Source organism: Corapipo altera, unplaced genomic scaffold (genome assembly GCF_003945725.1).
Source record: "Corapipo altera isolate COAL_440 unplaced genomic scaffold, ASM394572v1 70, whole genome shotgun sequence".
In the NCBI taxonomy this organism is placed as follows: Eukaryota; Metazoa; Chordata; class Aves; order Passeriformes; family Pipridae; genus Corapipo; species Corapipo altera.
Genome location: NW_020884911.1, coordinates 3,430,647 through 3,455,853, shown reverse-complemented (window position 1 = coordinate 3,455,853; position 25,207 = coordinate 3,430,647). Strand labels below are relative to the sequence as shown.

The following is a 25,207-nucleotide window of genomic DNA, read 5'->3' as shown; positions in this document are numbered from 1 at the left end:
AACGGTGTTTTTCTGTGCTGATGAAATAAATACCCCTCCCATCACTGAATTTCTTTTCCATGCTAAAGTACCTTTATTTTCTTTAGATGCCACAACTGAAGCCTGAAACTATAAGTATGACTGGCCTCAACCTCTTCCAGCATTTGTGTAACTTGGCTCGGTTGGCTACGAGTGCGTACGATGGGGGCTCAAACTCTGAGGTAAGACTGGATCTGACATTCCATTAGTCATGTTTAATTCTGACTAGAAATCCATTGTAAAATATGTCTCAGTTTGTATGATGTGATCTGCAAGTTTTTCTGCTGTAGCTTTTTGTACAGAGAAACTGTCTCAGAAATAAAATACAAAATAATTTGCTCTGATTTCAGGCAGTTTTTTTTCTTGCAGTGAACACCAGTTATAGTCGTGGTTTTAAGGCTTCATTTAAAAGTATTGCAGTTTCTCAAAAATGAAAATTCACTGTTTGGAATTTTTAACCAGTTCTCTTCGTGCTTCAAACTTTGAAAATCTTTCTGTGAAACTTAGGATTTTATAGTAGTTGATGTGTGCAGAGGAAAAACTGAGATATTCTTAGTAAATGAGTCAAGAGGCAAATAAAATGTCTCAGATGAGAAAATCATCACTCCCAGTAAAATAACGAGGCAATGTTTTGCTTCTGTGTCTGTTTTCTTTTGTCAAAGCAGTTGTGTGGCATGGACCAGTTCTGGGGCATTGCTCTAAGGGCCCAGTCAGGGGATGTCAGCAGAGCAGCCATCCAGTACATCAACTCTTATTATATCAACGGTAGGAATTCTCATTCTCACTTTTGTTTTCCCTTTCAAATGTTATAACGAATATCTGCCTTTATCCTCTTTTTATTCTCAGTATTAAAATGTGTAGTCCCAAAACTGTGTCTGTAAGTTTACTTTCAATTGATCTCCTAGGTAAAACTGGTCTGGAGAAGGAACAGGAATTTATTAGCAAGTGTATGGAGAGTCTGATGATTGCTTCAAGTAACCTGGAGCAAGACCCTCATTCGAGTCTGACCATTATTGAAAGAGGGCTCTTAATGCTGAAGACACACCTGGAGGCTTTTAGGAGGAGGTAAAAAGCTCTGTTGATACATTTGGATGCAGAATTTATTTCTGTTCTTCTTACCATAATGATGAATGAGTTGTGAGTTGTTATTGATGTAAAGAATAGTTTCTTTGTGTGAAGACATAACAGATAATTGTAAAAGGTGTGATATAGAAGGTTCAAACAGTTACTAGAGTTGGCCCATGTCTTGTGTAAATGTGTGGCTGTGGTTCATGTTTCCCTATCCCTCACCAAAGAAACTTCTTTAAAGTTAAATAGTTTTATTTGAAAAGTAACAAAAATGTCAATAACTTCCTCTTATTTTGAAGAAAAAACCCCAACAAGCTGCAAGTTTCGTCTCTCCTCTCATTGTTTATCAAACAGTTGTGTTCAACAGGTGTGACAGAAATACTTTTTCCATGTTTTTCCCTGTTTAAGGTTTGCATATCACCTGAGGCAGTGGCAGATTGAAGGCACTGGGATCAGCAGTCACCTGAAAGCCCTGAGTGACAAACAGTCCCTCCCTCTGAGAATTGTGTGTCAGCCAGCGGGGCTTCCCGACAAGGTGAGGAAAAGCCCTTTTTCCATCCTACCCTCTTAAACTTGGGGAATTCACTTGTGCACTTGGAAAAATAAACCACATGTTCTCTTCCAGATGACAATAGAAATGTATCCCAGTGATCAGGTGGCTGATCTGAGAGCTGAGGTGACACATTGGTATGAAAACCTGCAGAAGGAGCAGATCAATCAACAGGCTCAGCTCCAGGAATTCGGCCAGAGCTCCCGGAAAGGGGAATTCCCTGGTAAGCTGGAGGCTCCTACCTGGAGATTTTGCCCTTGCAAGAACTTAAATGTGGTCTTTTTCTCCTCCAGATATCCTAAATAAGGCAGAATTAGGATTTATTTTTCTCTGCAGTTCTGGTTATCATCACCCTCACTTCTAATTAATAGTGTTGTTTCTTAAGCACTCCCTTTTATTTGAAATAGCAAAGACCTATCCAAGCTCTACATTCCACTAGATTTCCCCCCACATTATTTTTCTCCTTGTTGTTTTAATTAATTAAATTGTTTTCTGTAATTTGGAGATTCTGTAGCCCAGAACTTGATAAAGTTCTATATTTTTATATATATGATTCTGTATTTCATCCAATTTATACACTTCTGGCTCTGCCATCGATTCAGAATATGAAGCCATAATTTAGATTAATAATTTATACCCTACCTACATGTATTCCAGTCAGGTGTAGAATTTTCCTTACACCTGCAGTTGCTTTTTAATTTATAGTCATCCTGTAGCAAAAATGATCATTCATCCTGCTTTGACTCCCCTAATTTGGAATGTCACCTTGCTCCTCAGGTGGTTCATTGCTTGCTTAATATAGTGAATGTGCATCCTATTGTTGTTCCCTCTTAATGTGTCTGTGAGTGAGTGAAAATTCCTGCTTTTTATCCTATAGGAGGAGGGCATTTTATAAATCCTATTGATGGTTTTGATTGATACTATAATTCTTATCAGTTATGTCTGTTCAAAATGTTCTTTGAATTGTCTTCTCCTCACTGTTTTCTTTCTTTCTCACTGTAGTTAACAGGTAATGCAAATTATCCAAAGAAACTATCCATGAACATCTTTTTACAACACTACTGTTATTTGAAGTGTAAACATGAATCAGACTTCCTTGTCATAGTTTAACAACTTTTAAAAAACATATTTTAATGAGGCACACTGGCAGTAAACCAGACAGAATTTTGGACTCCTCAGTTACCTTCTTTGTAAAATCCTTTTCCAGCCATTCACGAGAAGCTGTTCCAGTGAAAAAACTGTTTTATTTTCCACCAACTATCACCACATAGCAGAGATTTTAATTTTTGTTGTCACTGGCATTTTAGAAACGTGTGGTAGTGCTGGGAAAAGTGCTTGTAAGAACAGAGACTGGATTGTCTGCACCAAATGAAATCAAATTCCTAATCATGTCATTATTCAGATTTCTTGTTCGGTGTTGGGAGTTCTCTCAAGGATGTTCTTAGTTTTTCTTTTCTAGGTGCATGAAATCTTTGGTTCCAACTGACTTTTTAAGTAGGAGTCATCGTTGCTTCCTTGCCTTTGACTTTATCAGAGGTCTGTGGTACAGAGGGGATTTGTTGATGATCACAGTGATTTTCCATTTCCCTTCCGTGGCACGGTGTAATTTGCTACGAAATATGGCATGTTTAAATCTGTTTTGTGAACACTTCTCACCACAGGATTGGCTGACCCGTTACTGAAAAGGTTATTTCTGAATACATGCAAGTAAATTTGGTTTAACGTAATAAGTAGTTTTCTTAAGGAAGTTCCATTAAGGTTTTGCCTCCTGTTATTTGCTGCTGAAGGATGTACTGTTAAAAATACCAAAATGGTTTATTCCAGAATGTCACTGAAATAAGCTTTTCTCCTAGGTGGCCTCATGGGACCTGTGAGAATGATTTCATCTGGGCACGAGCTGACAACCGACTACGATGAAAAAACGCTTCATGAATTGGGGTTTAAGGACATGCAGGTACTGCTGGTCCAGAGACTGCAGTCACTGGGATGTTGGTTTTGTGTAAATACATATAGGGCTGAGTGTGAGCCATCTGTGGGGTGATAACAGTGAGTGCAGCTACCCCATAAATGCCTCAAGTGAAAACCAAGCCAAATTTCGTCATGGCAGCTGCTGAAAATGCTACGAAGGAAAGACCTGACAACAAGATACCGATTTATCTCTAAGTTTTTAATTATGATCCTTTAGAAAACATTCCATGGCTTATCTCAAATTTGCCTCTTTGCTCCTTGTTGTTTCCCTGTGTCCCAGATGGTGTTTGTATCCCTGGGTGCCCCCAGGAGAGAACGGAAAGGTGAAGGTGTTCAGCTCCCGGCGTCCTGCCTCCCTCCCCCTCAGAAGGACAACATTCCAATGCTTTTGCTCCTGCAAGAACCTCATCTCACCACCCTTTTTGATTTGTTAGAGATGCTTGCCTCTTTTAAGCCTCCTTCTGGAGAAGTGGCTATGGAAGATAGTGAGGTAACTTAGAGTAATTTTATTAGAATAATTACCCTGAAGTCTTATTTAATTGGATCTGCTTTTCCTATCTAGACTTCTTGTGTACTCCCAGTTGTTTTATAGGCTGTATATTCACATTTCACGTTATGGTTTTTCTGATTTTCCTAACAGTATTGTCCTGATACATTTTGAATGTTCTAAATATTGTATAAGCTATAAAAAAGTTATAAAAAAGAGGTTCTTAAGAAAGAATATTGATTATTTAAGTGGACCTGGTGACTCATAACGGGAATTGGCTTGAAGAAAGGTTTGCAAAGGTTCCATTGCAAAAACTCAGACTTTTATGTGCCATCATTAGCTTGTGGGAAATTAAATGCTATATAGTATATTTGAACCAGTAGTTTATTTTTAAGTTTTATTTGCACTCAGATATTTCAAAATATGTGACATGCATGTAACTTAGTTTCTTACAGGTTCAGTGAGTCTTGGACTATCATGTTCTAGTTATGAACTTAGATAGGAAACAGCTTCTTAATTGAGAATAAATACAGTTTTGGAATTTGAAATGTTATTTTCTCAAAGAAGTTCACCATGCCAATGGTTGTTGTGTGGTTTGTCAGAGTGCAAGGTGTGAAGAGCTCCATCTCCACGCTGAAAACTTATCCAGGCGTGTCTGGGAACTGTTAATGCTCCTACCAACGTGCCCTAATATGTTGCAGGCATTCCAGAACATTTCAGATGAGCAGGTGAACAAAATTTGACATGTTTATCTTTGTTATCCATGTGGATGTTTTAGCATCTGGTGTTTTAGCTGAATTTGCCCCAAATACAAATGTTAAATAGTAAATATGTTAAGTGTTTTCCAGGACACAAGTAAACCTAGTAAACAAACCTAATAATTCTTATAAAATTAAGCTAACCAGAGATGTCAGCTTAGCCCCCAAAGTTTGCTTTTATGGTTTATTTTTTTGCTTGAATCAAAAAAAACCAGTTTCTTGATCTGCAACTTTGCTTTAACACCAACTGTTGTGATAGTGTTACTTTTGTACTCTCTTCTCTAAATTCCCAGCTTGGTTTGGTTGGAAACCTCTTTGCTTTCTTGTCCTACAGATGAAAATTTGGCCTCTTTAAAAGTGGTTGAAATCACATACTAACAGATTTTAGATACTTCAGCTCTTCATGCACACCTGCATCAAAATTTGGGTGGAAATTATACTTTAAGACTATCACATTTGCCTTCCTCTACTTTGAAATCACATGAAAAACCCTCTGCCTGCATTTTTTAGATAGATGAGCATTACATATGTATTAATTGTTTTCTTTCTTTTTTTTTTCTTTTAAGGGTAATGATGGCTTTAGCTGGAAGGATCTTTTGAGGATAAAAAGTGCCCATAAACTTCTGTATGCCCTGGAAATCATTGAAGCTTTGGGAAAGCCCAACAGGAGAATAAGACGTGAATCTACAGTGAGTTTCTTGCACAGAATGTTTGTGTTTCTCAGAACCAAAACATCTATTGATGAGTTATTTTATAGTATTTTGGTTCTGGTTTTACATTTAATTGTTGTTCTTTATCTCTAGGGAAGTTACAGTGATCTTTACCCAGACTCAGATGATTCAAGTGAAGATCAAATAGAAAATAGTAAAAACACGTGGAGCTGCAAGGTTTGATTCTTCTGTGTTATTCTGATACCTAATACAGTTGCTTGAGAAAAACATAAGATGAAAACCCATTTAAAACATTATCTATCTTAGAGTTTTGGATCCCAAATTCAGGCTTTCAAACTTTTTCTGTGTTATCAGGCCTGTAAATTTGTCAACAACTATTTAATTGTTTTCATAAAATATCCAGCTGAATAGTTTATCATTTATTTATTAATCTATAAAGCTTAGGTGGGTATATAAATGAACTTAGTGATATTTTTGTATCTGCTTTTTCTCACTTTGGTTCCATAATATCCTTACAGTTTGTTGCTGCTGGAGGGCTCCAACAGTTACTGGAAATTTTCAATTCTGGAATCTTAGAGCCTAAAGAACAGGAATCATGGACTGTGGTAGGTGCTCATTCACCCTTTTCCTCCAGAATAACATAATTGCCATTTGTAAAGACTTGTATTACTTTGAGCCTTTGTTAGTTACTTCTCTGTTGTAAATGAAATAGATAATTCTATAACTGTACCACCAGAGTCTGTGCTATAGCATCATTTTCTTGAATATTTTATATTCCTGCAAGAGTTTACTTAAAAAAGTAAATTATACTTCTGAGGTTTTTTACATTTTAAAAGCACCTTTTGTATTTTTCTGTGTGTTTTGGTTTGGTTTCTTGGGGTTGTTTTTTTTCTCCCTTCTTAAAATTGTAGAACATAAAATTGTAGATCATGGAATCTAGAAGGAAAAAACCTGGATTCCATCTTACAGTGATTACAACTGCATTGATAATACTGTTTAAGAAGTCAGAAGTAGCCAAGCAAGAGCAGAGTATTTTTGCCTTTTTATTCTGCTTATCTTAGGGCAGATTGTTCTTTGGAAACTTGTTTACTGTAGTCTGTGTTAAAAGCTGTGATCTGTTAATTATCTTTCCTTCTGGAGAGGCCAAGAAATACTATTTTCCCTTGCTGACATTTAGCATTGTGGCTGTGGTGTAATAAAGACACTTTTAATAATGAACATGATTATTAATCCTTATTATATATCCTTTTAATTATTATTCTGTTATTAGTTTGAGCTAAATACAAGTTTATACCTTGCTTAAGCTTTTTTTCCAAGCGTTTCAGCACCGAATTATTTGCCAAATAAATCCCTCACAAACAAAAATTCCTTTTCCTTCTCCTTCCCAGTGGCAGCTGGACTGCCTTGCCTGCTTACTGAAGCTCATCTGCCAGTTTGCAGTGGATCCTTCAGACCTGGACTTGGCTTACCACGATGTGTTTGCCTGGTCTGGGGTGGCAGAGAGTCACAGGAAGAGAACGTGGCCGGGCAAGTCCAGGAAGACCACGAGTGACCACGTGAAGGGCCTTCACATCCCTCGTCTGACAGAGGTGAGAGAGGCCCAGACCTCGTGAGCTTCAGCAAAAGTCCTGTGTTGTGTGGATAAATAAAATAATGTAGTGGAAAAGTGACTAATATTAATTGATATCCTGCTCGTTCTCCTCTAAAAAGTACTTTAATTGCCTTAAACCTGGGCAACCAAAAGGGTTTTTGGTCATTGGTGAGCACGTGAATTGGGAACTCAGAATTCCAGAGCTAATTTTTAGGGTTTGTTTTCTGAATTGATTAGTCCTCTTTTATGGTAACCTGTTATAACATGAGCTGTCCCTATCCTCGCTAAATCCAGTTTAGATTCCTTTAGGAAACCCTAAAATAAGTTACTTTACCAGGGATCTCTGAGTGAGTGTGTGGTGACCTGTAAGCCTTCCTGCCAGATTCCTGCATGCTGATTTCCTAAAGCAACCCAAGCATATGTAATATTTTGGCATCAGAGATATACATTCCCTGTAAATGGATTTTCTTGGGGATAGGAGCAGCTGTGATTCCAGGAAGTGTAGATGTGAACTGGGAGCTGGAGCCAAACTTCCCATTTGTCATTGTTCCACGTGGAAAGACCTTAACTGTTCTATAAGTTTTAGCCATTTTTGACCAAACAAATCCCTACATCACCAAAGCTACTGTCAGACAGGGAAATTATCAAATGGATTAATTTTTTTAGCATTGGTGCTGTTGGTTTCTGTAGCTGGTTCTAAATTTTTAATTTTCAATTGATTCATATTTCTGACGGCAGTGGGGTTGATATTTAAGTGTTTTAAGATTTTCTTCAGGCTTGGATTTTAAAATTCTGGGTAGCCTGTCAGGTTCTCTAAAGATGAATAATTCAAGTGAATGTGGACCCAATAAAATGTGTTGATCACAGAGATGGGCAAAATTTATGTGTCCAACCTCATCTCAAGCTTAAGATTTTTACAAGAAAGTGAGTAGTTTATACTTTAAAAAAAAAATCTAGTGTTTTTACTAAAAGGATTGAATAAATGGTTGATTTTTCTGTTCAGTTGAATTGTCTTTCTTAGAGGAACAGCATGAAATTTTAGCATCTAGACCTAGTCAATGAAACACAGGATTTTAGATGGGCTTTAATAAAACCAGTAAATTAACTGTGGAGATACTGTGATTTCTCTTTGGCTCTTCCTCCCTCTACACAGGTGGGTTTGTTTTTAGATTCACACGCTGTGTATAATTAAAAAAAAAAATAAAACAGATTAAAAAAAAAAAGCTTGTTGTTATATTAACTTGTTTTTTTGTTTTTGTTTTTTTTCTTTTGACTTCAATTTTTAAAGGTGTTTCTTGTACTTGTCCAGGGAACCAGTTTGATTCAGCGACTGATGTCAGTTGCTTATACATATGACAACTTGGCACCTAGGTACAATTATCTTCTTATTTTTGTACTAAAGCTAATCAAGTGTGCACATTGTCAGCCCTGCTTTAGATAAAAAGAGCTCTTTCACTTGTATTCCCCATGAATTGATCAGAAATTTAAAGTCTCTAGGAGTAGACTTGCTTTTCTTAGTCACCTCCTGTGCTTGTCCCACCCTGGTATAGGAGTGGGAGAATTCCACGCTCAGGGCATAAGGAATGGAGCAATGAACTATCTGTGACGTGCTCTCTGAAATTCTCCTGCCAAAATGATTGATTTTCTTCTCTCCAGAGCAATCAGCATTCTCAATTGCAAGGCGGTGGAAAGGAGAAATTAAAATAAATTCAGTTTTATTCTGCTCAGTCGTCTGCTGGTTTTGACTTATTTTTGCCATTCCTGCTGGAATTATTCCTTTAGTGAGTGTGCAGGTACTGAAGGCAAAATTTGACCTGTCAGAGGTTTTGATCCTGCTGCCTTTTTGTCCTGAGAAAAGCAATTCTGTGTAAGACTGGGTGGTGACAGACTGATCTGGGGAGCTCAGGGTTCTGCTACATTGCTGTTCTAGAATTATTTTAATCCAAGTCATGGATAATGTGTTATACCATATTTTTATAAGATCAGTAAGGACATTCAGAGCATTTCCAGTCAAGTCTGCAAGTGTGCCTGACTTTGACCTGTAGCTGAGTAATTTGCAGGAGTAATTTTAAGTATATAACCTTTTATTGCAATTAATAAAAATGTAAGTAAATAGAAATATTTAAGGTTTACAGCTGTTTGTTCAAAGTGTGGTTTCTTTATGAAGAGTACTAGGTTTCTTCTATTTGAGTCAGTTCTTAGCTCTCTTTTTTGGATAAAATAAAGGGGTTGTGGGTGTTTTTTCTTGCCTGTTAATCTTGTAGCCAGTAAATCTTTAAGGGGGTGACTTGAAGATTTTTGTAGTTTTATTATTGTTGCTAGTTTTGAATACTGCAAGAAATGAATCCTTTTAAGATTAACAATTCAGTTTTCCTTTTAAGATTGAAAGTGTAGTTTTCCTCGTGGTTACTTAGGAGTAACTGTGTTGTTATTTGTGTGTACTTGTATTTTTAAGTGCTGATCTGTTCTGTTCTGTGATAAAGTTCAAATGGCTTTATCTTCTTCCCATTCAGGGTGTTGAAAGCTCAGTCTGATCACAGATCAAGGCATGAAGGTTAGTGCTGCAAAACATGTCATGAACTAACAGTAGGGAAAACCTACTGATGAGAACAAGTTATGGTTTTGATTTATTGCTACCATTTAGAATGCTATAAAAGTGTGATAATCCAGGAAATGTTCATGTTAAGGCATGATGCAAGTTATGAGCAAAGCATCAGCTCACTGCCTGATTTCACTGGTTAAGAAGTAGAGGTGCAGGAAATATTGATAATATTTAATCTAATTTAATGGTTATCAGCAGTGCAGTGGTGAGTATTTAATAAGCATATTGGTAAAACCCTGCATTTAGGTCATACCTTATGTGCCAAAAAGGATTTAGTCTTATACCTTAGTATGAAATAAATGTCCTGTGTGCTGGAACGATGCAACTCTTCACCTGTTCTGTTGGTTACAGTGGCATTTATCTCCTTTTTCTTCCAGTCACTCATTATTCCATGTGGCTCCTGGTGAGCTGGGCCCACTGCTGTTCCCTGGTGAAATCCAGTCTGGCTGACAGTGACCACTTGCAGGACTGGCTCAAGAAACTCACCCTTCTCATTCCAGAGGTACGGCAGAGGAGAGGCCTTGGCTTTGCTAATTAGTGCAATTAACTTCAGGTTCAAGCTGCCATTACATTCAGGACTTGCAGTTCCCTGCTAAAACAGGCAGGATGGGACTCAGGTACTTGTGTCACCTTAAAACTGATCCTAAACAGGACTGCATCTGTGGTTGGTTGCAAACCACTTTCAAAACCCTCATCTTTGTTCTTGGCTTCTGTTGGAAGGTCGTTTTTTCGTGGTAATTTGTTGAAATTTCTGGGTGATACCACCTGACATAGATGGGTGTAAATGTAACTCCCCCAATTATATTTTTTACATTGTTAATATATTTTTAATATTACTTATTTTGCTGTACTCAGAATCACAAAATGAGGTGAACAAGAATTGACACAAAAATTTTCGTCATAAACAAACCTTTACCTGGTTTTAAGTAATTTTTTTCTCATGTAATCAAAGCTTAGAAAATGCATCAAGATATTCACACTACAAAATTTATGTATTTACTAATGACTGCTTAATGGTGCCCAATGAATTACCACACTATGTGATAATTTGATAATTCTTATCTTTTGCTTTATTATTTATTATTACTTTATTACTCAAGCACAGCAAAAGCTTCCATGCTGACTCCATTTAAAATCCCTGGAAATGAGAGAGTGCAAACTTCCAAAGCTGGATTAGAGTTAGACTGTGGATATTTTTCTTAATAAAAGAATGAAAGAAAAAAATAAAATAATTCTTCTAGTGAAATTAAACAAATGAACCATGTAGTTAGGAATAAGTAAGTCTAGTTCCACATGCTCTTTATTTGCCCAGATGTGGTATTTTCTATTTTAGTCACTAGCTGCAATCTTTAAAATACATTTTAAATACATTTAAAATACATTATAGACACGGGGCACAGACAAATCATCTTTGTAAATGAGAATTGTATCTTTTGCATTTTTCTGTAAGTAACTTAAATGTACATTATTTGTAACAGCTCTTTTAAGAAAGGCATGTACTGCCTTGATAACCTGATAGATATGATGAGAGGAACTTGTGTACCTATGAAAGAAAAGCCAATAAAAGCAGAAATACTCCAAATACTGTGTTTAATCCTTTAATTTTATTATTTTTCCCCCAGACTGCAGTTCGCCACGAGTCCTGCAATGGGTTGTACAAGTTGTCTCTGTCTGGGCTGGATGGGGGAGACTCCATCAATAGGTCCTTTCTCCTCCTGGCTGCATCAACATTGTTAAAATTTCTCCCTGATGCTCAGGCTCTGAAACCAATTAGGGTAAGAATTTAAGAAATTACAATTTCACAGTATTTTTTCTCATTTTCAAAAGGGATTAAAATTAGAGTTGTGCTTAGTGTTGAAATCAGCCAGAGTTTCTTGTGTTTTGTCTGGTCTAACACTGAATATTTTTGCAGTTTGCAGTGGGTAGGATGAGGTCAGCAGTATTCTACAAATTTTTAACAGGTCTGGCAGATCATCCTGACAATTCCAAGGAAATTAATAAGTATTGCAAAAGAAAAATAGAGCACACACTGTTACTGTTGTAAAACCCATTGTTCTTACCTTAAATAGAGGCTTGAAGAAAGTAATATTCTTGTAGCAGTTCCTGGGTTCAGTGTGGTTTTGTAATCCAGTTATTTGGTCTGATGTGCTTCAGAACAAAAGCAATTTCTTTTCACAGATAGAGGATTATGAGGAAGAAACAGTGCTGAGACCAGGCTGTAAGGAATATTTTTGGCTGCTCTGCAAACTGATTGATAACATCCATGTCAAAGATGCAAGTCAGGTAGGTTTGCTTTGTGTTTAAATTGCTTCTTTAAACTTAGGTTTTCAGGTCACTTTTCCTTCAGTGTGAGACATTTTTACTTAAGATACAATGAACTACTGTGAACTAGGTCTTGGATCTTTCCCATCTCCCAGCTTTCCCTACTCTGATGTGTGTTTAGGAACTCCTGGAAGCTTCAGATAATGAACCTGTAGAGTCAAAAAGGGGGAATGGTTTTAATGCACAAAGAACTTAGGTGAAGGTCACACACATGGCAGTACTGTAATTATCTGTGAGATTCACTGTTGATAATTCCAATGCTAAAAAAGAGGAGCTAATCAACCTGAAAAAGCTAAAAAATACAGTTAACAGTCACTTAGCACGGGTTAGAAATCAGAGCACGTTTGAAAACGAGTTTTAATTGTCCCTGTTTTGCTGTGTTCAGTAACAAAAAATTTCATCCAAAAGCATAAGCACAGTTTCAGGCTAGGCTTATACATTGTAGCTGATGGGGTATATGATTATTCTCCATTTATATTCCATTTTCTTTGTTTTTAATCAGACAACACTACTTGATTTAGATGCACTAGCGAGACACCTTGCTGACTGCATTCGGAGGTGAGCTTTGCTCCAGTGACTTCACATGGAATTTGCATTTTATTTACTGTTAGTGGGGCAGAGTGGTGACAGTTCTCCTCTCTCTGTGTGCCTGTGTAGCAGAGAAATCCTTGACCATCAGGATGGGAACATAGAAGATGATGGACTCACGGGGCTGCTCCGTCTTGCAACGAGTGTTATTAAGCACAAACCACCCTTTAAATTTTCTCGGGAAGGCCAGGTAAGAAAAGGCCACTAAGAGATCAAAATGATGTCATCTTTTGTTGTTACACACTCTTCATTTCACCTTTTTTACGACATTTTTTTTGCAGAGCTCAATATCTGAAAGTGTGTCGTGTTTCTAGTATGTTCTTCATGTAAGATGGGAGAGTGGGAGGGGAGGTTGCTAACAAATTCTACTTTGTCTAAAGAAAAAAGTTAAATTCTGTGGGGTAAAAACTGACTTAAACTGATGTTTTTTTCTTTAGAGCATACTGAGCTTATTATTTGGCCTTCAGTGAGGTTTCAGCAGAAAAGTAGGGCCCTGTGTCCAATTATGGTGTTTGTATCCTCTCTGTTTACTCTGTTAAATGTCCCTGAAGGTAATTTGATTATCCAAAAGTTTTAATAGTGTCCACATGGTGCACTACCTGACATAAAGTGGCATCACGGACAGCATTTTAAAAGGCTGCTGCTATAATTCTCCTGGAATAAGTGTATTTTAAGTGTGGAGATCTGGCAGATTTAATTAGAGTAAGAATTCAGTTCACAAAGTGCAGTGTAGAGGAGAATGGAGAAATTAAAATAGTAGAGGTGTGGAAAGGTCAGGTTAATGTAGCTTGGATATATAGAAAGTATAAGAAGAATTCTGTGTACAGTTAAGAACACACAGTATAAAGTGCAGTTTTGTGTTGTGTCCAGTGCAGTAGAACAGGATTGTGAAACCAGATGCTTCCCTCTGAGCAAAGGCTGGTGAAAAACTATCCAGGAAAATCCACTGGCAAATCCATGCTTTGCTGGGCCTTTTCTTCACTACAGATTCCTTCCCTGACTGAGTAAACAAAATTGTTGTTGGGCAAATATTTTCCAACTTTACAGGTGACATTTTGTGTTTTACACATAATCACTGCCCATCTTATTCTGCACTGTATTAAGGTTGTAGGGGTTTCCCTGCACACTGGAACAAGGAGTTTTATGGTGATTTTGTTGTGTACTCTGCAGAAGGCCATTTTTTGCAATATTTATAATTTAGTTGGATTTTACAGCATTAAAAGGGGGTTTTAACTGAATGCACCTGAACGGGGAAATTCAGGATGAACGTTTTTTATTTTAATATCAGTGTAGAAATTGTAGAATGAGATGTAATAGCTGGGTTTGTAGCTTGTGTTCTACAAATGGAGGAAGAATTCTGACCCTTTTTTTTATTATCCTTTTGATATTTTACTTTTGTCTTTATTTTAACTATCTACATAGAAAGAAGGTGCTGATGTTTTGACAAATCCATTTCATTTTTTTCGTGTGTTGTCTGGGATGGTAAAGATAAATAACAGTAATACGTATTTATTACCCAAAGGCAACTTGACTTGGTATAGCCATGCTTTGTACATTTTATAACTCAGTTAATCTTCCAAACATGAAACAGTACAAAATATACCAAAAGTACACATGGTATGTTTTGTTAGATTAATTAGTGATCCGTGGACCTCCAATAAGTAGAGATTAAGGTTATGTGCTGTTTGTCCACAGGAAAGACTAGTCTTAAAGTTGCTAAAAATATGTATGTCTGGTATGTCAAATTAAATTATCAAATTAAATTTATTAAATAAATCAAGGATAACTTGTCATCCTTTTTCAATGGACATGTTTCTCTTTAGGCTGTAATACGGTTACAGTGCACTTTATGTGGAATAAGTTGTTGGAATTGCTAATTCAGAACTTGTATTCAGGTTGGAAAGTTCTGTGTGATAGAGGTCTTAGAAGGTCTTCAGACCAGAAGCTTGTAAATATATGATTTCTCTTTTAAGAATACCTTCAAAGCTGCTAAATGTACCCATTTCCCTGTTTCCCAGGAGTTCCTGAGGGACATCTTCAATCTGCTGTTCCTGCTACCCAGCCTGAAGGACAGGCAGCAGCCCAAGTGCAAATCCCACTCCTCCAGGGCTGCTGCCTATGACCTGCTGGTGGAAATGGTGAAGGGCTCCGTGGAGAACTACAGGCTGCTCCACAACTGGGTCATGGCCCAGCACATGCAGTGTAAGGACCTTCAGTCACTCCAGCTGGGCAGGGTTGTGTGGCCACTGCTCCTGGAACTGCACTTCATGTCCCCTGTCACTCAGGGCAGTGGCACAGAGCAGGTCTTGGCATCTTTTGCTCACCTAGACAAGCAGTGGATTTAATCCTGTGTATAATTATCAGTTCTGTTCTTAACTGTGGGTTATTTAAGGTATAAATTTATACCTTAAGGTGGCCCTGTTGTATGACACCAACACGAGGACAGCACTGTTAGAGTGGATCATACATGTTTCTTCAACTTGTGCTGGATTTTAGTTTCTGTTTTCCCTTTCTAACCTGAAGAAACATGGTATATTTATACCTAAAAGTATATAAAGAACACTGAGGTAAATGTTTTAGCTCTGAGCAGCACTGTCATGTTTTCAGAGTCTCTGATATCATTGCCTTTACCCAGCACACAGAACTAATACAATTTTGTTCTACCTCTTGGCTTCCATGCTTCCTGTGTCTTTGGAACCACAATTCCATGTATAACATGGAAATGACCAAAATCTGAAGTTATTTAGTATTTTATCTTTGATTTTCAAATTCTCATGGTGAGTTTTTAGCTTGCCAGGTTTCCTTTCACATGCCTAGGTTAAATTCTTGTAACCTGAGGATTTGTAATGGATCTGTGGAATTGATTTAGTGCCTTACATATGGGAAGCAAAAGGTAAATTTGATCTTAATAATGTTTTATGTTCTGTTCTCAAATGCCTGGGACCTTCCAAAGTGTCACAGGACACTTAGTGAGCAGCACTAATCACTTACAAATGGTTTGTCTAGTCTGGTTCCCATCTTCTTGACTGGTAGATGAGGAAATATTATGAAGAATATATTTAATGAAAATCCTGGATATTTCTGTTTGCTGTGGGCACATTATCTGAGGTTGTTGTATCTCTCCAGTGCAGTCATTCATTTTTTACAATTAGTATTTTCCTCCAAATCCCACTAATTCCTCAGTGGTGAAGTTTTCTTTAACATTTACCACAGTTGTTACCTTCTTCCTAATCTCTTCTCTAGATTGTTTGCTCCTTCCTGAGTTCCCCAGAACCATCTGCTCTGTGCTCCTGCTCCATATCCAGAATATCTCATTGCAGGGATGTTAATTTTATTACAACTGGCAGAGAGTTCTTCTCTCTTTGTGATGAGGAACCAACACAGCACTTGTCATACCTCATTTCTTTAAAGGCTTGTTATTCCATTGCTGTGATCCAAAGAGTCTTAAAACTGGATTTTTCCATTTTGCTTATCTCTGTAATCCTAGTCTCTAAAAATCTTAGTCTTAGACCTGTCTCTCCATTCTCCTTAGGAGAAACATTAAAGAAAATATTATAAATTTCCACCCTGTCTTCGGTTTTAACATACTTTATTAACTGGGAGTTCATGCAGGCTCTGATATTACTGAGGATTGGATTTAGTCCCCTCAGTTGTTCATAAAATTTCTTGCAGTGGTTTGGAGTTTCACTTTCTTTAAAGACTAATAAAACCATTCAGGTCAAAGGAGGGAAACAAGAAGCAGCTGCTTTGATTCCCGGGAAACTTAAGATCCTGTGTGGTGTGTTATGGTTGGAGCAAAAGCATCGTCACAAGGTGGAATAGAGAGAAAAATCACAGTCATTCGAAGAGGAAAGAATCAGCTTTACTTTGCTTAAAATAGAACATGAATATTGCAAGTTTGGTTTCAAGTTTCCCCGTCTCTTCCTGAGAAAAGGCTGGTTTCTATAACAACAGCGAGGAATAAAGAAGATAGACAGAAATGAGCCTCAAATTTACCTTTCTAGTTAAGATCCATATGGAAGGAGGAAAACTTCTATTATGCAAATGAAGGCAGTCACTTTAAAAAATGCCAGGGTGGAGAAAACAGGATCTTCCTGAGAAATTCCATGTCAAATTTCTGGATGCTGTTTGCTGGATTGAAGGAGGTGGAAGATGCTCCCAGCTGTTCTCACAAAGTACAAAGAACTCAAGTGATTTTTCTGCACTTACAACTTGATGAGCTCTGAGCAGAATGATGGAGGCTGAGCCCTCACATCAGAAAGGGTGAATTAGGATGTTGTAATTTAGGGATTGCAGTTCAGGGAGGGAATCTTGTGTTATTCTGCCTTGCTAATGACCTTCTTCAAGAGGTTAAACACGGAGGGGAGCTTTGTTCTAACTGGCCAACCAGCCCGTGGAAGCAGGTAACCTGAGGTCACACTGCTGAGATTTGTTGAAACAGGAGAATTAAAACTCTTTCCTTCCCTCCTTGAAGCTTCAGGGTTAATGGTTGCTTTGATGCCAATGCCAAAATGAAGAGCACAACTATTATTTGTTGTGCAACAGCACATCTTGTGGGTCTGGTCTCTGCAGGAGTGAGGATCTCTGCTCAGAGGATGCCGAAGAGTTTCCTGAATTTCTCTCTGGTGGTATGAATTGAGAAGAATCCTTAAGGAGCCTTTAATCTGTGACAGAATAATTAAGGATTTAAAATTTCAATCTTGAACCCACACAGCTTTTATGGATTGTACCATAAATGCAGTCTGCTTTTTTGGAAATCTTTTTTTCTCTATCTGAACGTGCACTTCAGTAGAGGTACTGAATTATTTGTGAGACACACTGTTTATGGAGAATGGTGTCTTTGGGGATGAATAGCAAAACTCTAGAGCATTGCAAGCTTTTGTGTCCAACTTGTGGCATACTAAGGAAGATAAACTCCAGTGAATTCCTTTGGACACTGGGTTGGTTCCTCTCATTTAGTGCTTGTGTCATGAGTTGCCTCTGCAGCTCAAACAATTAATTCCCCCCTCCATTCTCCTGTGTGGGATGCTGGAAGGAGAAACCTGACAGTGTCTGGGAGCAGCACTAATCACTTACAAATGGTTTGTCTAGTCTGGTTCCCATCTTCTTGACTGGCAGATGAGAACATTCCCATTTTCTGGTTTCTTGGCTTATTAACAGAGTCTGTCAGACCTGCCGAGCTTGTCTGGTGCCTTCCTGTGTAAGGAATGCATTGCTGTGCCTGGTAGGAAATACAGAGGAATAGAACACTTACAGGAAAAGCAAATGTCCTTTTCAATCTGATTCACTTCTTGATGTGCTTTGGAAAACACTGCAGATCCTTCCAGCAGAAAGTGATTTTCCTGAAGTTCCTACAGTGCATTTTCCTGAAGATCAGGCACGGTCTGGCTCGTGCCTGTAAATGTACAGTGCAGAACCAGACATTTTTATTTGTGTGAACAGAAAGCTTTCATAAAATTGCATTTACATTTGTGTAAATTGCACTTGGAATTGATTTTGTTTTCCTGCTTGTGTTGTTCCAGCTTCCCATGCCCCCTACAAATGGGATTATTGGCCACACGATGACGTTCGTGCCGAGTGTCGGTTTGTGGGTTTAACTAATCTTGGAGCAACGTGTTACTTGGCCTCCACCATCCAGCAGCTCTACATGATTCCAGAGGCCAGACAAGCAATTTTCACTGCAAAGGTACCTGTGGGGCTCCTGTGTTCCTTGGGTGGATGGATGGTGTCTAAAGTGAAGAGGTTTTCTCTTGAATATGGTTGTAACGTGATATTTTCTTAAGGTGGCATTGAAATAAAACATGTTCTCAAACTCATTTTTCTGTTGCTCTCATCTGGATCCATTCCAGTTTGGGTTCGTGTGGATTGGCTGTTGTTTCTCAACTCCCAGTTTGTCATTTTCTTAGAACAAATGTCATTCTTCTTACATGTTTATAAATTCCTAGAATATGTATCTTGTGCCACCAGAAGTACAGCAGGTCCTGTAAATTACTATACATTGGTTAACTTCTAGAAATACAGTATTATTACTTTGTTATTTCTTGTAAAGAGAAAGCTTCATTTTGGTCTCTCACATATATGTGAGAAATATTAGGTTTAATTAGGTTTTCATTTTAGACTTAAAAATAAGTCTAAAAAATATAAGTTTAAAATAGTAGACTCCGTGTTCTTGTACACAATCATTTTTCTTAATTGGCCATAATAAAGTGGTTGGGGTTTTTATTTGGTTGTTACATCTTTTTAATGTCTGGTTTTGGAAAGTTATAAGCAAAAAGATAAAGTCTTCTTTTATTCATTTCTTTCAGTATTCAGAAGATATGAAACACAAGACCACTCTCCTAGAACTCCAGAAAATGTTTACATACTTAATGGTAGGTATGAAAGAGGGTATTTGAAAGATTATTCTGTTGAAATGAAGCATTAAAAAGCAGCTAAAATTTGGGATTCCAGAATCAAACATAATAAAGGCAGTTCACAGGTGTTCACTGCTGGAAAAATAGTGAAACAAGTCTGAAATAATGAAAAAAAGACAACTGAGGAGAACTGAGTGTCTTGACAGTGGCTTTTGCGTAAGAAATTCATAACCACTTTGAAGACAAGTTAGGGGAAAGGAATTTTGACATGAAATGCCTGCCATAAATCATAGAAAAAATTAAATCCAGGTATTTACAAAAGCAGAAAATAATATAGGTACATAAATCATCCAGAGATTTACTATTCTTTACATCTTGAAGAAAGACTATTCCAAACCAGGCAGTATTTGCAGGAAGTACTGCCTTGCTACACATCCTTAAAAGTCTGTATGTATTGTTTGCCACAAAGTTCCTTGTGCTGTAAATTGTTGTGCATTCCCAGTGTGCAAGGCAGTGGAAAAGGGATTCTAAAGAATTGCTTTATACTGCAAATTCTTTTCCCTGGCTAAACACATCCAGTTGGGAACTAGCTGGTAACATAGAGGAGTCTGAATGAGGATTGAACCCTTGGCAAGATTTAAGTCAGCAGTGTCCAGAAATACATAAATACAAGCTGATATTGCTCCTATTTTGTATCTGAAGAGATCTGCAGCAACTGAATGTGTCACATCTTCAGTCAAGGAGTTTTATTTTAATGATTCATTTTTATATTTATTAAGTGTTATTTAACACTTTTCTCCCAATGATATTTTAATAATATAAGAATAATCATCAGTCAGTTAAAAATTGGTTTGCATTTCATGGGAGCATTTAGCACTTAAACAACTGTGTTAATAAGCATGTGGAGATATTGTGTATAAAATATGTTCTTTCCTAAACAGATATATCTGTGTAACTTCAAATAAAAAGGATTTGTGTTGATTTGGTTTTGCTTGATATCTTTTACCTCAAGGAAAGTGAATGTAAGGCGTACAACCCAAGGCCTTTCTGTAAAACCTATACCATGGATAAGCAGCCCCTGAACACTGGGGAGCAGAAGGATATGACTGAATTCTTCACTGACCTGATCACAAAAATAGAAGAAATGTCTCCAGAACTGGTGAGTTATTAAGAGGGAGCAAAAGGGAGCTTGAAAACTTATAGATTTGCTCAAAATTCCTTGACAGAATTTATTAATTCATTCACAGAAAAATACAGTGAAAAGTTTGTTTGGAGGTGTTATCACAAACAATGTTGTTTCTTTGGTAAGTGTTCCTTCTCTGGCCTTAGCTTTTAAAGACTATTTTTTCCTAACTTGTCCAAACAGTTATTTCATTGCTTTTCTCTTCCACTGCTGTGATTTAGGACTGTGAGCATGTCAGTCAGACAGCTGAGGAGTTCTACACTGTAAGGTGCCAGGTGGCAGATATGAAGAATATTTATGTGAGTAATGCCAGGCTGAGATGTGTCCATAGATCACAACCATAAATTATGAATGTCAAGCCTAAACACTGCCCCACACACTGTTGAATATCTTGATGCTTTCTGTGTCTGCTCTCCAATTTTGACTTGTTTCTAGGTTGATATTATGAGGTAATTTGGTTTCAATGCAACGTGCTCTCAGCTGGGCCCATTTGGCTTTGACTAACGATTGTGTTACAGTCAATAATCACTACTCATTTCTGTGTTTTAAACTACTTATTTCTGTGTTTTAAAATGTGGCCATTTTTATGTGAGAACTATAAATGTCAAAAGATTCAACATATAGCAGCACAGTTGCTTATTAAGTAAATTTAAAGCTTACACCAGCATAATTCTACATTTTCAAACTTTTTAAATAACCATTAATCCCCACGCTTGGAATTTGAATTTAAAGGGCTTGAACTCTTTGAGACAGCTTGGAATACTGAGTACCATTTGTCTGAATTGGTTCCTTAATTTTGTGTGTGGGTTAGGAAGTGGTTTTCCTGTCAAACTCTTCTCTTAGTTCAGGGTTGTGCTCTATTTTGCAAACCTTTTGGTGCCTTTGACCAAATGGAAATGTTAATTAAACTTACTTTGAGATTGAAAGGGAGGGGCTTGGAAAGCAGACCAGAGATATAAAGATCCAAAATGAATGTAAACTCCTTTTTTTTTTTTATTATATTTAGGAATCTCTTGATGAAGTAACTATTAAGGATACTTTAGAAGGTGACAACATGTACACGTGTTCTCACTGTGGCAAGAAAGTGAGGGCTGAAAAAAGGTATGATTAAAAATAAATTAACATTCCTAAGGGATCTTCTTAGTGAATTACTGAAATTACTATTGGAATAAGAGTAATCCTTAAGGAGAAACGGGGCTGCTCTTTCATTTTCTACTGTGTAGTCCTACACAGTAGATCCCTGTGATCCCTGTGCAAATCAGAACAGAACCAGGAGATCAAATTCCAAAAGAAAGAATCTAAGGTATCTTAGCAAAAGATTACACCTAGGCAGGAAAATGTTCATGACCGTTTTTAATTAAAAAAAAAAAAAAAGTAGTAATTACTACCTTTTTGAAACATTAGTTCTTCTGGTTTTAAAATATTAAATTCTTTCAGAGGTTGTTCATTACTTGGGTTGCTCATTATGCAGGATAATTGCTTGGGTTTTATACATCACCTCAAGTTGCTTAATTAAAATTAACTTTAAAAATGTTTCTGTGTCTGCTGATAAAGAGAAAGTAAATTAAAATTTTATGTTGTCTGAAGAAACTAACAAATTTCTTCTTTAGAAGCTGGAAAAGCTCATAGGTTTTTGTTAAATTACATGGGTGAAAGAGTCAGTTGAAAATCATTATTGTAAAGCTTATGAGATTTAATACAAGAGATATTCTGCTTTGAAACTTTTATTTTAGAAGACAGTACCTCCCTGCAGTGAGGGGATTTCATTGTTAAATTCATTCATGGCTCATTTTAGAAAATTGCTGTTCATGCCATATAAGTAAATTTGACGTCTCTTCCAAAGTACAGTGAGATCCTAAATTGAATTTTTCAATGAGCTAAATTTGACCTTTCTGCTGCCAGTTAGTCTGCCCTGCTCCAGGGCATTGTGAGAGCTGAATTTTACATTTATGTGACACATTTTTATTTATTTATTTAGCAGCAGATCTCCAATATTATAGTTGAAATAAATGTTTAAAATCTCTGTGAAAATCCAATTCGCCCCACTAAGCTTTTGTAAATCCTGATTATTTCTGATCCTTCAGGGCATGTTTTAAGAAACTACCTCGTATCTTAAGCTTCAACACCATGAGATATACATTTAATATGGTGACCATGATGAAGGAGAAAGTCAACACACACTTTTCATTCCCTTTACGTTTGGATATGACTCCTTACACTGAAGATTTCCTCATGGGAAAAAATGACAGAAAGGAAGGTATGGATTCAACAACCTTTGTTTCTTTTATCTCTGTATCACTTTCTGTGAAACAGAAACAAACAGTGATTTTCTTTTTAAGGAGATCAAATCAATATTCCCAAAGTCACACGTTGTATTTCATATAAAAAAATGGCCAATTATTTTTGGTTTCGTTTACTGTTCAATTTGAATTTGTTTTTAAAATACGAGAGAAATTGCAAATAGTTACATGCAGTTTGTTGCTAATATTGGAGTGTTCAGGAAGTAACTGCTTAAATATTGTGTTGAATTGTTTCAGGTTTTAAGGAAGATGGTGGATATTTGAAAGAAACTGAAAGTTATGAGTATGATCTGATTGGTGTCACAGTTCACACAGGAACAGCAGATGGGGGGCACTACTACAGCTTTATCAGGGATATAGTCAATCCCCACGCCTACAAAAACAACAAATGGTGAGCTCTGCAAACCAGCATTTTGTGATTTCTCATTTTAAAACAACTAAAGCTCGTTTGATGGGTGTAAGTGTATTAGTTTATTACCATACAGATTATTTGCTGGAGGTGGGATAGTTGTGGAGTGACTTGGACACAGGGGTGGCCTCACATCACAGCCAGGGCCTGCTTCCTGAGGGGCCTAGATTTTAATCCATTCCAGGACAAAGGAACAGGAAGATTTCATAGATTGTCCTTCATAAAATCTGCTTGGATCCAGCTACATTTAGGAATGTAGAATTCAGGAAAGGGAAGAGACATGGGCATAGAAAGGAGGAGGGTCTTCCAGGGAACACCCTCTGCTTATAATTTCTGGATGTGATATTTCCATTGCTCACTGAGGCCCTGGAACAGGAGACAAGATTTCCTCTATTCCTGTTCTCTAGAATAGCAGGAATATTTTACCACTTTCTCTCATCTTATTGGAAAGAAATCACTTTTGGGCTCAGTTTTTCATTTGCTGTGATTGCAACAAGACATTAGGCATTAATGGGAAACTTCAAGGAATCACTCGAAGAGCTCCTGAGGCTTTATTTGCCCTCAAAGATGAGCAGCAGTTGTTTCAAAGCTCCCTGTTTCACAGGTACCTTTTCAATGATGCTGAAGTCAAACCCTTTGATTCTGCCCAGCTTGCTTCAGAATGTTTTGGTGGAGAAATGACTGTAAGTTATTTTATGTATTATAAAGTTATGACTTGAATTTTTATCATGTTCAACTCTTTAAAATATCTATTCCAATCTGTCACGATCCAGGTATTTTTATGGGGGTTGAAAGGAAAATATATACTACTGTATAAGTAATAGTATTACAGTAGTATAGTATTACTATATTAGTATTAATTAGTATATTAGTGGTACTGCTATAAGTAGTATAAGTATTACTAATAAAACATGTATTTCATAGTACATATAGTACATATAATATACAGTGCATATAATAGTACTTATAATACACAGTAGTATAAATATTACTAATGAAACAAAGTTAATTAGTGAAGTCTCTCCATTTAAGAGGTATTTCTTTACTATATCTGGGTTTTATCATACTATTTATTTAGTTATAAAAAAGTGAGTATGCAGCTAATTTAGGAATCCTTTACTTGGATGGCTGCTTTGCTCAGACCATGGATGGAAGGAATAATTACTTCAAGCTTATGCCTGGTGTGGAAAAACAGGGCTTTTGGATCTTTGTCTATGCCCTCTGTCACATCAGTTGGAATATTTTTACACAGTATTAATACCAATAACTGTGTAACACTCAACTGTTCTCAGGTTATACTTGAATTGATCATTATTTATACCTGTATATCATGATAGAAATTACGTAATCAATAACACAGTATCTTACTAACACAGTTCTGTGCATAAGAAAACTTCTTGTCTGACCAAGGCAATATGCAGAAATAAATCAAAAAGTTATTTAGTTTGGTAAAAGGTTAAAATACCTTTAGGTGCCTAGGAAGAAGAGGTGTCAGGGAGATGGATGAGACAGGAAATTGCTTGGGATGTAGGTCACAGCATTGCAGAACAGCTTTGGAAAATCAGGATAGGCCACTGGAGAAGGAAAAAAGAAACAAGACTCCTTTGAGAAAGAAAGAAATTGTCAGTAGCCTCTCTGCAAATGTCATTAAATAGTTCACATTTATCACAATTAAAAAGCCCTTATAATTAATGGTTTTACTTTCTTTTTGACAGACAAAAACTTACGATTCAGTTACTGATAAATTTATGGACTTCTCCTTTGAAAAGGTATTTCTCTTCCAAACACTTGTCATGTGCTTGTATTTCTGATCTCCTGATTTATCTCTCAAAGCAAAAATGATAGAGATGTTTTTCTCTCCAAGACACACAGTGCTTACATGCTGTTTTATAAACGGATGGAGCCAGAGGAGGAAAATGGCAGAGACTACAAATTTGATGTTTCATCAGAATTGCTGGAGGTACAAGTTGATTTGTTTTAACACCCAATTTGAAAATCCCAAACACATGAGAAAGCTGAATAAATATGGGAAAGCAAAAACAATGTAAATCTCTAAGATGACAGTCTTTTCACTGTCTTCCTTAGGACAATGCCATGGGATAGGAAAGAAATTATCATTTAGGTTTTTTCTCATTTTATCCTAAATATTGGATAAAAAGTATCCCTGCTCCCCCTGGCCAAAAGTATTGCTTTAGCATCTGCCACATTTCAGGTTCCTAACTTAAAAAGACTCTTCATTCCTGGCCAGCAAATCACATGGTACTTTTTTTATCCTTCTCGGTCTTAAAAATATTAATAGATTTTATCAGAGTTGAACTTTTAAACTGTTTTTATGTGAA

General features: G+C 36.9%; 1 protein-coding gene across 9 annotated transcripts in view; it reads left to right on the top strand.

Moving 5' to 3' along the window:
- The window catches only part of USP34 (ubiquitin specific peptidase 34), a 105,863-nt gene that overhangs the window by 56,898 nt on the left and 23,758 nt on the right, over positions 1 to 25,207 (top strand). For 5 of the 9 annotated variants that reach the window (XM_027653919.1, XM_027653921.1, XM_027653918.1 and 2 more), the window contains exons 23-53: positions 87 to 200; positions 681 to 783; positions 924 to 1,083; positions 1,495 to 1,621; positions 1,712 to 1,859; positions 3,490 to 3,590; positions 3,885 to 4,094; positions 4,694 to 4,819; positions 5,416 to 5,538; positions 5,653 to 5,736; positions 6,039 to 6,125; positions 6,909 to 7,109; positions 8,400 to 8,482; positions 9,625 to 9,665; positions 10,091 to 10,215; positions 11,336 to 11,488; positions 11,892 to 11,996; positions 12,538 to 12,593; positions 12,693 to 12,813; positions 14,642 to 14,825; positions 18,146 to 18,309; positions 18,929 to 18,994; positions 19,989 to 20,135; positions 20,224 to 20,280; positions 20,381 to 20,458; positions 21,166 to 21,260; positions 22,244 to 22,416; positions 22,697 to 22,850; positions 23,473 to 23,551; positions 24,584 to 24,637; positions 24,733 to 24,828. In XM_027653919.1, coding sequence (XP_027509720.1) covers positions 87 to 200; positions 681 to 783; positions 924 to 1,083; positions 1,495 to 1,621; positions 1,712 to 1,859; positions 3,490 to 3,590; positions 3,885 to 4,094; positions 4,694 to 4,819; positions 5,416 to 5,538; positions 5,653 to 5,736; positions 6,039 to 6,125; positions 6,909 to 7,109; positions 8,400 to 8,482; positions 9,625 to 9,665; positions 10,091 to 10,215; positions 11,336 to 11,488; positions 11,892 to 11,996; positions 12,538 to 12,593; positions 12,693 to 12,813; positions 14,642 to 14,825; positions 18,146 to 18,309; positions 18,929 to 18,994; positions 19,989 to 20,135; positions 20,224 to 20,280; positions 20,381 to 20,458; positions 21,166 to 21,260; positions 22,244 to 22,416; positions 22,697 to 22,850; positions 23,473 to 23,551; positions 24,584 to 24,637; positions 24,733 to 24,828 — 3,615 coding nt within the window. The remainder of the gene's footprint in view (positions 1 to 86; positions 201 to 680; positions 784 to 923; positions 1,084 to 1,494; positions 1,622 to 1,711; positions 1,860 to 3,489; positions 3,591 to 3,884; positions 4,095 to 4,693; positions 4,820 to 5,415; positions 5,539 to 5,652; positions 5,737 to 6,038; positions 6,126 to 6,908; positions 7,110 to 8,399; positions 8,483 to 9,624; positions 9,666 to 10,090; positions 10,216 to 11,335; positions 11,489 to 11,891; positions 11,997 to 12,537; positions 12,594 to 12,692; positions 12,814 to 14,641; positions 14,826 to 18,145; positions 18,310 to 18,928; positions 18,995 to 19,988; positions 20,136 to 20,223; positions 20,281 to 20,380; positions 20,459 to 21,165; positions 21,261 to 22,243; positions 22,417 to 22,696; positions 22,851 to 23,472; positions 23,552 to 24,583; positions 24,638 to 24,732; positions 24,829 to 25,207) is intronic. The other 4 variants (XM_027653922.1, XM_027653923.1, XM_027653916.1 and 1 more) reach the window with 2 other exon arrangements.